The sequence below is a fragment of the Coffea eugenioides genome, chromosome 7 (genome assembly GCF_003713205.1).
Source record: "Coffea eugenioides isolate CCC68of chromosome 7, Ceug_1.0, whole genome shotgun sequence".
In the NCBI taxonomy this organism is placed as follows: domain Eukaryota; kingdom Viridiplantae; phylum Streptophyta; class Magnoliopsida; order Gentianales; family Rubiaceae; genus Coffea; species Coffea eugenioides.
Window position 1 is genome coordinate 30765347 of NC_040041.1, and position 14681 is coordinate 30780027.

At 37.6% G+C, this 14681-nt stretch overlaps 1 protein-coding gene across 1 annotated transcript; it reads right to left on the reverse strand.

Annotated features, from left to right (window-relative positions):
* Positions 1-12130: 12130 nt before the first annotated feature.
* On the reverse strand, positions 12131-13979 carry LOC113777424 (metacaspase-4-like). The gene is made up of 2 exons (XM_027322502.1): positions 13555-13979; positions 12131-13295 (listed from the first exon to the last, which is right to left on the reverse strand). The coding sequence occupies exons 1-2, from the start codon at positions 13898-13900 to the stop codon at positions 12394-12396; spliced, it is 1248 nt and encodes a 415-aa protein (XP_027178303.1). The 5' UTR covers positions 13901-13979; the 3' UTR covers positions 12131-12393.
* Positions 13980-14681: the final 702 nt, after the last annotated feature.

A 14681-nucleotide genomic window follows, 5' to 3' on the forward strand; every position in this document is an offset into this window, starting at 1 on the left:
AACCACAAAATCATCCTTTGAATGAGCATATAAAGCTCATAACACGGAAACTTTGAACTTGAAGTCCCCTGTATACTGCAGCAGCCCGATCTGACCTTAATTATATATCTGGGACCTATTGCCTACAAGTTGATGTTCACATATTGCTTGATTGGTCAAACTCAGTTTGAAATGAACGTAAGTTTGTTTTAATATTGCTTGTGGTCCTAATGTTTGGAATTTGTTTTTTTCAATACAGTTTTTAGATCAATTTGTGAATATAATCATTCAACTTAGCAAACCAATAATTGGCAAGAGGCTAGCCGTAGAAAGCAGGAAAAATGTTTTCTTACTAGTTTTTTTTTTTTTTTGGAAGATGGAAAAGATATTCATAATTGGTGATATCAAACTGACATCACCCTATGTAATTATGCCTTCTCCAACCACTTGATACAAGTTGATCTGGTTACTGAAACTGTCCTTTTTTTGTTGGCGATTGTAGTTTAAGAGAGTTGCTCAATCCGAACCATCTAAGAAGAATGCAACAAATTGTTTTTCCCTTTTTTTTTAGAGTAATCCGTGTGATACGAACTTAATTCTAAAATGATCTTACTTAAAGAATAAAAATTTTTAGTGGCAATTCTGTTCTTCATGCTTTGCTCTAACGTATACAAATATTTTTACTTGGAGAAATCATTGGCTGTAAATATTTGTGTTGTTGAAAAGCTCTAATATGTACAATTGATTACCTATGTGATTTCGGCGATAAAAGTCTTGCTCATTAAATCTTTGACTTGAATTATTGAACATCCTCACATATTATTAACTCTTGGAACAAGTTGCAAAGAGTATTTTATTAATTCATAGTGTACTTTGTTAATCTACCACGGCTCACAGGTCAATATTGTATGACCTTCTAGTTTTGAATAATTAAGACATTTTGTTAAAAAATTCTTTTAGCAAGAAAGGAGTAAGATTTAAGAAGTAGGAAGGAAAATGGTGATTTTAGTACTGAATTTCTAATTCTTGAAATCTAAACCTTAACTATTAAACCAAGTTAAATAATTAAGACGGGTTGACTTTTATGTCAAAATTTTAGAGGACTTGACCGTACTAGATGGTTTGTCAGGCATAAGCTAAACTCAAGTTCGCAGAGCCCATCCCCTCCTTTCCAAAAAATAAAAATAAGGGGAAACTTATCTGATCCAAATCGGTATTAAACTCACTTTAGGTGATTTTTTTTTTAATTATTTTTTCTAGCAAGGAAAAGGTGAAATTTAAGAGGAGAGGTGTCAAAAGGAATTTCAATCTAGAACCTCTAATTTTTGAAATTTTAACTTTAACCACTAAACTAATGCTTTCATGGAAAACATAATATGTAAGCTTACAAGTTAGAGGTTCAAATTTCTATATTTGTAGTAAAATCGAAAGATCTAGTAGTGTAATCTTCTGATCTAGAAGTTAGTTCCTCTCCCTTTAGCCTCGCTCCTCCTTCAACTTTGCTCAACGAGGCCCTCCCATAGTATAGGTAAGAGCAGGAATGATGTAAATGCTACCGATGGGCTCCAAAAAAAGTATAAAAATTAATTTTAAAGGTTTGTTTTCCTTATCCCTTCAAAATACTTTTACTTTTAATATGCTATAGCAATTTCATACAACCTTCCTCTCCTAGATTTCATAGCTAATCGAAAAATTCTTTTTGAGTTTTATATGTTTTGTTTTTCCATTCTAAATTCATTTGAATCCATATTATAGAATTTAAGTTTTCGATGTCCCATCTTTTACCATTCAAATCAATTGTTTACACCCTAGTATTTTTCAAACACAGTTCCATTCAATTATTAAAAATATTCTCTTTGGTGACTGGGTGTTATCACTCGTTATTGCTGACTTCTAGCCTCTTTTCTCTGTTTTTGATATAGCTAAAACTTTATTGACATTGTTCACGTAAATGAATATTCTTCAGCCTAAATGAATGCACTTTAGTCCAGAATTTTATTATTATGAGCTTTATGCTTTTCTAATTTTGCTTAATCTGATTGTTTTGTTGTTTTTTTCCCTCCCACCCCTTGCCAAACCCCACACCCTCCCTCTCTTTCGACTTTCAGACCCAATATTCGAATGTTGAACTTAATAATGGAAAGCACCTTGAAAGTCCTGCCTTGACCACTGGGCGATTGTTTTGTTGCCTCGCTGTGAAATCCATTTTCAAAATCTAGGGTTAATTCCACTTTGTCCCCTCAAACTTTGGGCGATTACCCACTTCAGTCCCTTAACTTCAAAATGGGACACTTAAATCCCTAAACTTATGAATTGCTCCCAGTTAAGGAAAATTGTTGACAGAATCCTGATTGCCGTTGGTGGTCGAAGTGCGTGGCAAACACTGTCCTTTGACTGAGGGCAACAATGAAAATTCACAAAAAATCACATATATAGATTAAAAAAAAATGGTGAAATATGGAGGGAAAGTTTCCCTCCATGCTACCCACTTCAGATGGATAATGTAGACCCGATCCAAATCATAAAAGGGCACTTCAGGTCGGTATGCTGAGAGACCCAAGCTGTCATTCTGCTATCCACAGGGCAGGAAGAAGAAAAGGAGAACCCAACGCATGGTTCAACAAACAAAGAGAAATGGTGAGGCAATTTTGTGATTGTGGAAAGCAAACATTGATGATGACATCATGGACTGCCATGAACCCAGGAAGAAGGTTTTGTCGATGTGCCAAGTACAGAGTAAGGGAAATTAGGGTTTTGTGTTTATACTTGTTTTTTATTTTGGGTTTGTATGAATTGCAGCCACCTAATCTTGTCTGCAAACATAATGTTCTTGTCAAACTAGGAACAAGGAGGCTGCATATACTGGGATTGGGTTGATCCTGAGATGTGTCAAAGGTCAAAAGAAATAATACCTGGACTGCTAAGGTCGATGAACAAGATGGAAGCTGAGTTGGATAGGTTGAAAGAAAATTCAAGGTGCCAACAATCGAAAGTAAGGAAGCTAAGGATGTACTTGATTATCCACTGGGTTGCCATTGTCATGTGGTTGTTTTTGTTCAAATCTGGGGGAGAAGGTCCAAAATGAGTTGTAGAAGAAGCAACCGCTTATGCCGGACTGCCCGTTTTGTTTGCTCAAATATGGGACCACCTTTGTCTGTCATTGCTAAGTAGTGGACCTTTTGAGTGGTGCAGGAAGGAAATTCTTGCTTTTGCTGACTATGTAATTACCAGCACTTTCAGAATCCCGCTTGCGGGTTTCAGCGTTTTATGCTGTCGGGATGTTAACCATCTTGCTTGTGAACATGTGCTACATTGCTTTGAATTTTTGTGACAGGTGAAAGCTTTGTCTGATGAATGTATTTGTGAAATGACCTGAGTGGTGGTAGATGGGTTAATTGGGTCGGTCGCGTTACCCAATTATTTATATCCATAAGTAAAATTTTAAGATTCGCATACCCATCTATTCATGGCCGGTATGGGTAAATGTAGTTCAATGGAAATGTCAAAAAACGAGTTTGACAACCCAATTGCTCGTTTACAACCTATTTATTCTAACTTTTTACAAATTCGTCTAAATTAATTTTGAAAACTTAACTGCCAATTTATACAACCCTTTTTTTTAACTGTCATTAATTTAAATATTGACTTATAATGCCCAAAAAGCCTAATTACTAATTTTTTCTTCTCGCTATCAAATATAATATTAACCCGCATGCGAGGTAACAATGAAATAGTAAAAAGACAGAAACCCGCTTGCGGGTTTCAGCGTTATTATGCAGGCGGGATTTTAACCTGCTTGCTTGTGAACATGTACCACATTGCTTTGAATTTTTGTGACAGGACGAAAGCTTTGTCTGATGAATGTATTTGTGAAATGACCTGAGTGGTGGTAGATGGGTTAATTGGGTCGGTTGCGTTATCCAATTATTTTTATCCATATTTTTATCCTAATTACCAATTTTTTCTTCTCGCCATAAAATATAACATTAACCCGCATGCGAGGTAACGTTGAAGTAGGAAAAACACAGAATCCCGCTTGCGGGTTTCAGCGTTATTATACAGTCGGGATTTTAACCATCTTGCTTGTGAACATGTACCACATTGTTTTGAATTTTTGTGACTGGTGAAAGCTTTGTCTGATGAATGTATTTGTGAAATGACCTGAGTGGTGGTAGATGGGTTTTAAATGTATTGTATCAAATTTAGGGATATAGTGGACCTGCTATGTCCCATAATTGTGAACGTTGGACCTGCTATGTAATCAGAATTTGTTGTTTAGGGATTTTAGTGTCCCAATTTGTAAAGTTTATTGCAAGTAATCTATGTCACATTAACAACAGCAATCAACTCAGAACATAAAATTTTCAGCAAAAACCTTTGATCATTCAACAAATCATCCAATACATAATAGCAATACCAGGAATGACAAAAATTCCACATTAACAGCCTCTAAATTTCACCCATCTGGACTAGCAAGACAAAGGCTATATGAGTTCCACAACAGAGGCTACCAAAAACAGAGGCTAACAAAAATTCCATATTAACAAAAAAATTCTTAGTTCCAATGGACTATATGAGTTGAACAAAAGTTCGCCACATCTGGACTAGCAAAACAGAGGCTTTTACTGCCCAATTTGATTGTATCTGCAAAATAAAAAAGGCTATATGTCTGTACAATTCTTGAGTTGGTTTGTCCAGCATCAGTTAGTTCATGCTTGAAGGCTATTTGGCCTATTGCTGCAATTTTCCCAACTTAACAGATTGGTTTCCATCCCCATGGAGCTGCACATTTTCAATTCCAAGTGACTCCTTCGCATGTCCCGCAGCTGTCTGTAATGTAGACAGGTTAACACACAAATTGCCTTGCCATGTGAATTGTGCTGGCTTAAGTCCACTGCTGGAATGAGAGGCTGTCCCCAAGTCCACGTATGAGTGTGGTGCTCTCATCGTTACTCCGTGGCTGTGGGAATAAAGTTTGCGACCATCAGCTTTGGAGCTTAACTGCAAACAAGCACATAACATGAATCAATAAGACATGACACCCATAAATAAAGACCTGATGTATGGAGACCACTTACATGAGTTGTTGTAGGACTCTTTTCCACATGCCCAGAACTATTTTGAGCATGATTATATGGGTTTTCCAGATCATCAGACCGTATTTTTACAGTTTTGAATCCCAAGTCTCCAGTCATGTCCAGTGAGCTCCTAAAGGTCCATTGCCTCAACTTACAACTATTCTTTGAGTGACCATGCTTACGACAAAATGAGCATTTTCTTCCTTTCTTTGTCACTGGTTCTTGTGCCCCTTGTTTTGGCTGATTGGCATCCAAATTTTGAGATGGACCTGTGTGACTCTGTTGCGTACTTACTCCAAGTATGTCAACGGTCACATCACTTGGACAAGCCTCGTTAGTACTTGGCTGCATAGATGGGCCTGTATCTCCAATATCACTGTTCTCCTTTGCTGAACTTGTAGTTGTCCCCTCAGTGGTTTGCTTATTTTTATCCGGACATCCTCTTTTGTTATGTCCGTATTTTTTGCAGCGGCTGCAGCTCATCATGGTGCCAACCTTGCTAACCTTGTGAGGTTTAGTTGGATTGACACAGCTGTCCCGTCTGTCTTCTTCTGAAGCCTTTTTTCTCATTTTCTTTGGCCTTCCAGCAAATCTTCTATAAGTCGGAGGCTTCATTGCTGGAAGGTCTATGTGCTCCCACAAATTAGGACCATTGATTGGATTAAGTACAGGTTCATAACTTTGTAGATACGTGATCTTCAAGTAGGTGTTGGAAACATGCTTCTCTGGTGCTTCATGTCTCCTGTTGATGGCAGCTACAGCATGGCCACATGGTATTCCCCTTAATTGCCACTTTCTACATGAACAGGTTTTGGCAGCCATGTCAACAATATACTGCTCCCCAAATGGACAGCTTATCTGATACTTCATTGTCCCAGCATATGACGCTATGCACATACACTGCTCTTGCTTAGCCTTTTCCAATATCTCAAATATTGCTGGACAAAGAAGACCTGAATACAAAATGAAAACAATAAATTGGTCATAAATTTCTCAAAGAAATTATGAACTGACCTTAATACTAGTAAATAAATAAAATGTGACTTAACCTTCGTGCTTGGACATTGCTTCCCTGTTCCTCTCCATCCTCTTCAGCAGGTACAAATAAATGGTCTGCAGCATGGATATGATTGGTAGTGACCTGGCCTTTAAAATTACTGCATTAAAGGACTCACACATATTATTCACCAAAATATCACAATCCAATCCACATCTAAAATGGGCTCTACACCAAGTTTTGGGATCTTTTTCATCAAGCCAAGAATGCGCAGCTGCAGATTCTTGCCCCAACTGTTCCATTTCGACTTTCCAGTGGGTAACATAAGAAGCTTTTGCGCATTTCCAAAGTCTTTCTTTTAAGGCCGGGCCTCTATGAATCTGTTTGAAATTGGTGTATAGATGTTGCACACAACACCTGTGCTCAGCTTGTGGCATTTTGTCTCTAACTGCCTGAACTAGTCCCTGTACACGTTTGAATACAACTTGGCTTAAATAAAAAGTTGTACCTGAGTTGTTAAATAAAAAGTTGCTGTATAAATAAGTGCTAATACAATTTATCATACCTTTTGCTTGTCAGTCATGACACACCAATTACTGGAATCTGATATTTCCAAATCTTGTACAAGCAATCCCAAAAACCAGCTCCAATTGTCATAATTTTCCACTCTAACAACTGACAAAGCTAGTGGAAACATTTTATTATCCCCATCCATACCCACGGCTGTAAGTAGTTGTCCACCATATGTATCCTTTAAGAAGCACCCATCCAACCCAATCCAATGCCTACAGCCCTTTAGAAATCCTCTCTTCAATGGCTCTAAGCACATGTAAAGCCTTTTGAATCTGACAATCCCATCCTCATCCTCATCCGTCTCAACGAACACTGTCGATCCAGGATTTGCTCTCCTCAATTCACCACAGAAGTCCTCTAAAAATGCATACTGTTTTTCATGACTGCCTTCAATTATGTCTCTTACTTTTTTCATTGTCCTATAGCCTTGTTTAAGACTGAAATCTACATTTAATTCTTCAGTCACCCTAGTCATGAGCTCCTGGACTGTCATGGATGGTGTTTTTCTCACCTCATCTACAAACAACCTGGTAGCTAGTTTTGATGTCATGTTTCTATTATGGAAGACACGTTCACAGGTGTGCTCCTTGCTAAGTGTCTTGATCTGGAAAGTGTTTTCACCTTGCATTTTTGAGCCAAAAATTTGCCATTCACAGCCTCTGCATTTCACCCGTACCCTATATGTGTCATTTTTTATGAATTGGACATCCCTTCCCTCCATAATAGCCTGGATTCTAACAGCCAACCTAAAAATAACAACTGATGAAAACCTCTGGCCTACCTTAAATCTTGGACTTCTCATTTCAGTTTTCTCATTAAAAACTGAAAATTTAGGCTTCTTATTTCTCTTACGACCATCTTCGTCTTCGGATTCACTCTCACTCTTCAACTCTCTAGAACAATCTGTTTCATATTCTGACTGCATATCCTCCACATTAACCATGTCAGGCTCATCACAAATATTTACTTCGTCAACAGCTTCTCCTTCCCTACTTGCTCTCTTCTTTCTTCTGTCTTTGCTGGTAGAAGGTCCAACTTCAGGAGCTCCTTTATGCACGCCAAATTGTTGTCCAATCTTTAAGGCTTCATCAAATAAAACATCCTCCTCAACTTGCCCCGTATAATCTGGATCATCGAACTTGTCGTCAGCCTGCATATCATCATTAGCCTGCACATTATTATCAGCCTGCACATCAGTCTCATCAGCTTGGATATCATTATCAGTTGCCATTTGTGCTTCTTTCCCTGCATTATCTCTCTTGTTGTCCTCTTCTTGTTGCAAATTAGGACTTTTGGAATCAAAATTCTCATGACTGTTTGTAGCAACTTCATTACTGTTGTCATCAGCCACATTTTTCCTTCTGTTATCCATATCATTGAAGTCAACTTCTTCCAGTATTGCTATGTCACTGTCCATTTCAGATGTTTCTTTATCTTTTGTATCCTGCTTAGCAGAAGTTTTGTGGCCTTCAGGCATGTCTACATACTCTGTTTTTTGAGTTTGAAACCTCACTGGATTATCATCAGTGCCAACTTGTAGATAAACCTCTGCCACTCTATTCAGTGGCAATGTGTTTACTAGAAGATCACAATCCCAATCACACATGCAAAAATATAGTCCAGTCTCAAGCGGCATACCAGGAATCCTACCATACCACCCAAAACGAGCATCTTTCGGGTATCCTAGTCTTACTGCACATTCATCAAGCACTTGTAGTGACCATTTTTCAGCATTACAGTTGTCTATATAGTCTACCCTTCCTCCCACGTATTCTTTGCTGGGAGAGCTTCTGAACTCACCCTGATGGTGTATCGCCAAGGAAAATGAGTTGGGCAAAATGTCATTTGGACCACACTCTGGTTAAATAAAAAAATAAATCTTTAATAATTAACCCATTAATTATTAACAACATTTTTAGCATTTGGGACCACAATGTCTTCAACAGAAGGAACATTAGGGTTCCCACAACACTCACTTTTCAGTAAAATATGCAGACCCACTAACAGTACCATCAAAAATATATAATGCCTTGGACATGCATTCCACAACCATCCAAAACCCTAACTTTTCAACAATCCTTATGGCTTTAAAACGTTTTTCTACTGCTACCGTAAATTCTTACCCAAATTCCAATTATTAAATTCAATTAAAGTACACAAAAAACTCTAAAATATTTTTCTCATACCAGTACTTGTCTTCTCTTTTGCTTTCCATTGTTTCGCTGTGGACGCGGACGCTTTTTCTCTCACATTGACTCGCTTTCTTCCCATTCTTGCAATCTTCAGTGTTTTTCAGCAACAATCATTCGGATTTTTACACACTTTGGTTTTACCCCTCCTCTCTATTTTTTCATCCAAGACAGAGGAAAGAAACGACCACTCTCTGACTGTTTCGCACTTTCCCTTCTCTGGAATTTGTCTTTGTTTGTCCTTAATTTACGACCCAAATTTACGTTTATGTCCTTATCATTTTCAGTAACAATATTCCCCCATCTTCATTAACGGAGAGTGTTTGCCACGCACTTCGACCACCAACGGCAATCAGGATTCTGTCAACAATTTTCCTTAACTGGGAGCAATTCATAAGTTTAGGGATTTAAGTGTCCCATTTTGAAGTTAAGGGACTGAAGTGGGTAATCGCCCAAAGTTTGAGGGGACAAAGTGGAATTAACCCCAAAATCTAATTATCAACAAAATGAATCGGTGATCTCTTCAATCTGAATTTCTAAATCTTTTTATGAATAGCAATTGAAAATTGGAAAAAAAAATCCATGCTGTTAAAGGAATAAAAATTTTAAGACTTGTGCATTTCATAAATTATATACTAACATAAGTGTTCCGCGTTGCTAACGTGTTCGTATTGATAACCCCTCGTGGATAGCGTCAATATCGTTTTCAAAGAAAGAACAACCAATTCTCGAAAACAAAAGAAAGGACAAGTAAATTAATGTAACGAGCAAATATAAATGCTCTTCATGAATTTAGATCACAACTATGAGTAAAAAGCTTTTAACCTAGCTGTGTTAGTGAAAATTAGCCACGGTAGTCTTTGAGCGCGTAGACATCTGTCACTATTTCCTTGACATAACTCTAAGCAGGCTTTGTTGAGAACAAACTATTTCCTTGACATGTTAGTTTTCAATCCATATACTTTCTTTAGGATAAGAAAAGAATTAAGTTTTAGTAACCATAAAATCGATCACTAGCCTAATGATTTTATTGATGATGAGCTATTTTTGTAAATGAATGACCTATTCTTTTCATTACTTTTCAAAGTAAATCCTTTAGCATGGATAATAGCACAAAATTAGAACACATGGATAGGAAAAAAATAATAGCCACTGGATGGAAGAATGTTTCAATTTAAATAACAGAAATTTAAAAAAGAAGGAATATACCAATGATGAATTTTCTATTCTTAACAACAATGATAATTACTAAAGTACATTAAACTTCATAATAGCAGAGGCTGGTATTATGGGAATAACCAAAATGAAAAACCACAAAGTGGTAATCACCCAAAAGTAGCCAAATCTGACTGAACTTTCAAAGAGTTTAGATAACAGTTTACCTTGTTTGTTCAAAAGCTGCGCCCACTCTGCAATAGTTCCCACCTAGATAAGGTCATTGTAATCAAATGGCCTTTGGGTTGGTGTCCACTACAAAAGACTCAAATCTCTGTGTGGGTGGGAGGTCAGGGTTCAAATCTCGATTCCCATAACTTTGCCACTAACATGTGACTTCTTCAAATTCATACGGATGCTTAGTGCGTCTGGTCCATCTCTGTCAGTTCTCCATGGCTAAGTTGAGCCATCTCTTCCAAAATAGGTTAGAGTAAGAATACAAATAAAGTAGATGTAGATATTGCCGATTGAACAAAAAAAAAAAAAAAAGATAAGGTCAATGCGAAACAGAGGCCATGTAAAGAAGTACACTTCCCAATCTCAAGCATGAAATTGGATGTAAACTCATAATACCTGCAAAATAAATAGTTTATACATTGACGGAATATACACTAATGGGTCTAGATGTATGCCACATTAAGACTCACTAGTATATACGAGAATAATTCATACAAAAATGTCCAATGCTCGTCAGCGTATACAATAATTCACACTAAAATGTCCAATGCTCTAGGTTTCAACACAAACATTCACACTAAAATGTCCAATGCTTTAGGTTTCAACACAAACGTACAGCTTGAATTCAAATTAAGAACCACGTTACATGGGCTTCAGCATTTTACAACTCTATTTTAGCAATTTAATGTTTCAGCAGTAAGCCTAGCAGAATGCGGATATCTTATTTGCCAATAGACTATAAAATCGAAAGAAATGCATTACGGTGTTTATTTGACTGTAGGTTTGCTGAAAACACGCACAGAAAATAGACTTTACTTACTGTAGAATCAAGAGGATGAGAAGAAGATCTAAAACTAAGAGGGATTCATTTCTATTGATCTCCTTTAGTAAGGAGTAAGCCCAATAGAGATCATGATAGTACTCTTATTGGCAAATGTACTTCGAAACCACTGGTACGTTTTTGTCCAAGTAAAATTTGGTAGCCAAGTTTTAACGTAGTTACTACACAAGCGAGCACAATTAACACCTAACTTAGTTAGCCTAACACTATAGTATAGGTATGAGCACAAATTGCATTACTGTTACTATAAACTAATAGTAAATTATTCTAACCATAAGCCCAGACACGAGCCAGAAGGAAATTTGGCACAAAATGCTAGATATGTTCCAAACATGACAATTCATAAGACTACTAAAGTGCGAAAGTATTCAATTGGCTCTACGGAATCTGCAACAGAAGGGGAAATACACGGAGTTAAAGTAAATTTCCAAGCGTCAATTTTGTTACCTATTCGACAACTGAATCCAGATGTACACCCTTTTGGGCATGCCTGCAGTTGTTTTTGCACAGGAAATACTGTTAGATACCAGCAATTTTCACTACGAAGACAGAAGCAGAAGGGATTGTGTAATAAATCAATTGCACTATTGTAAAATAATTACAAGTTTCAATGGAGGTAAACAGAGAAAGGTAATAGCATCAAATAAACTAACTTGTATTCACCTTAAGCCACATCAAGGTATCAGTTTATGCAGATTGCATAACAGAATCAAAAAGAGGTTAAGGATGAAAAACGTACTAATTAGACAAAAGTTTAACTATATATTTGATATATTGGACCTTAAAATGAGAAAACATACAGAATAACAGCTTACAAAATGACTTTGCTTTCCTTCTGGGGAAAAATACCAGGCATGATAGCTCAACTTTATATTCCTACTCTTGTCATGGCTGCAAAGGAATTATCCTCTCTGTCATCTTGATTCTATCCTGTCAAATTGAAAACATAATCTTGACGGCAAGAGAAATTTCATATCCAACCACTCAAAACATTTGAATGGCTACCATTTGTAAACTAAACATTTATTAACAAAATTCAGAAGACATTCCCATTTCTGGGAATGCAATTATAAGCACTATATTATCATCATAACCCATATTGCAATTAAGTGCTTGAAAAAAACTGCAGTATAATTTACAAGCCACAAGTCCTGGGTTTTGGAATAAATACAACTAATTTAAATTTGCGGTTACAACACATCAGCTGAATGCAACATTAAGTATTTATCCTCCAAAGCAACTAAACCAAACACAACCACATGCCAAACAAACTCAACACTCTTGTTCAGTTTACATTTTATTATATTGCAGCAATTTTTTGATCTTAGAAAAATTAGGCCACAGCTAGCACACAAAAGGAGCATCAACATGATGGTCGCTGCAATAGAGGCCTGGCTGCTGAGTGAAGCCCTGTCTTTTCAGCAACTCCCTGGTCTTCAACACAAGTTCCTGATTTGTAATGACACCATCTGACTTAGCAATTATGGTTTGAATGGCATTGCTGAGAGCCCCGTAAGAATCACTATTGTGACCCTGAGGGGTAGCATCCGCAGATGTTTGAAAGGTTTGACATCCACTGATCAGAATGCCACTATCAGGAAGTTCCCTTTTGGTTGCACCAGCATAAGCCTCCTGCTTGCTCCCGACGTGTGTTTCCAATGCAGGTTTCACATAATCCTCATCATTTTCCTCCAGCTTCTGCTGGAGGAACTGATGAGCCAAACTTCCAACCATCCCCATAAATCCACCACCAGACTCGCCTCCAGCACCATGCTCCTGGAGTCTGTTCATGATAACCTTCATAAACTTCTTCACCTTAGGACTAGCATCCTCTCCAAAAATGTCAAACAGCGTGGGCCTTAGCTTTCCCACATCAATATCCTCCTTGCCAGTCTTCTGCTTGAGTATATCAATAAGGGTCGAGAGCGGCAAAGATCTGCTCGTAAATCCAGATTCCTCTCCTACTCCTTCTTCCTCTTCTGCTTCTTCTTCTCTCCGGTGGTGGCCTCTAAATCCATGAATACCACGGGACTCCAACGCATCTCGGACTTTTTCATGCAAAAAATCCCTAAACCCAAAGCCCCCCTCATCTTCATTCCTCTGGGCGTGAGAAGAAGATCTTTTGGTGCTCTCTCCAATTTGCTCTTTGGCCTCGTCAATTAGGCCACCACTATGGCACGAATCCGAAACAATTGTGATCCGACATCCTTCAGGTACCCGATCAACCAAGTCTCTCATGTCATCATCTGTGGTAAACAACACCAAAAATCTAATCTCAATCTATCCAAATCATTTCCATTCAAACTTTCCATCCAAAAATCCCTATCTGATGCATTCATATCATTCAAAGTTAGTTATTTACCAATCGAAATTGCGGTTTTTAGCATGGAAACAAAGAACTAGTCATCGACATCCATCCATTAACGAATCGACAAGAATAAAATTCTAATCACAGATTCGGGCAAGAGCAAAAATCGATGGAAACATAAAAAAGTTGAAGATTACCAGTAATTAGGTTCATATCACAAGGGACAATACACTCATCATAGCCGGTATCATCGTCCTCGCCGGTCTCAGCCGGGAGGCGAGTTCCATGGCCGCTGTAGTGGACAAAGAGGATGTCGCCAGGGCTAGCTGATCTGATCAGATCCGAGAGAGCACGGCGGATGTTCCGGCCAGTGGGCTGACTGTAGGAAGAATCAGTGTCGATCAAGGTGGTGATGTCATCCTCAGAGAAGCCGTAACGGTCGATTAAACAAGCGTACATCCGTTGGACGTCGTTGATGCATCCTTTGAGCTCTGCCTTTGTGCCCGGATAGTTGCAGCCGATCAGCACTGCCTTCTTCGCCATGAGAGGATATAGCGAGGATTTTAAGAATTTAGAGAAGTGGACGTGTCAATAGTGGGAGGGAGCATAAGTAGAATATGGCACAATATTGTAAAATAGTTGTCGGTAAAACCCCAAAAAAAAAGAAAAAAGTCGTCTTTATAGAGTGGTCAATGTTTGAAGAGGACATCCAATAATTGACAGTGTGAAGCCGACGTGTCAAACAAAGAAAAGACTAGTTTCGATAAATCTAAAACTCAAATTTCAACAACTAATGCTGGAGAAATTTTAGTAACCGGTGTTTGATGAATGAAATTACTCCAAAGTTGTTAATTTTACGTTGAATACGGTCTGGATAAGATTGTGGGTTCTTTGTTTATCCAATTTGCACTATTTCATTGGTTAAAGATCAACGTTTCAACATGATAATTAGTTAGTTTGAATAGTGATAAAATATATTTCCTAATATTAGGGTAGAGTTCAAGTTAAAGGTTTAATTGAACTCCAATAAAAAAAAAAAATCAGTGATCTAGCTCCAAAAGAGGCCAACTCATGACACTATACAAGAAAACGAGAGGTGGACTCTTTTATTTTTTAACCTTTTTTTTTTTGTCAAAAGTCAACTTTTATAAATATATAAAGAGTTGCAAAATGTAGAACCAACCATTTTAAAGTAATGGACAACTTCCAAGAAATCTTTATGCGTAAATTCACTAAGTGACAAACGGAAGGAGTCCTTTGGCCTAATTTCCTAAATAATTTGTTTGGATTGCGATTTATTTGTCAAAATATATTTGCTTACATC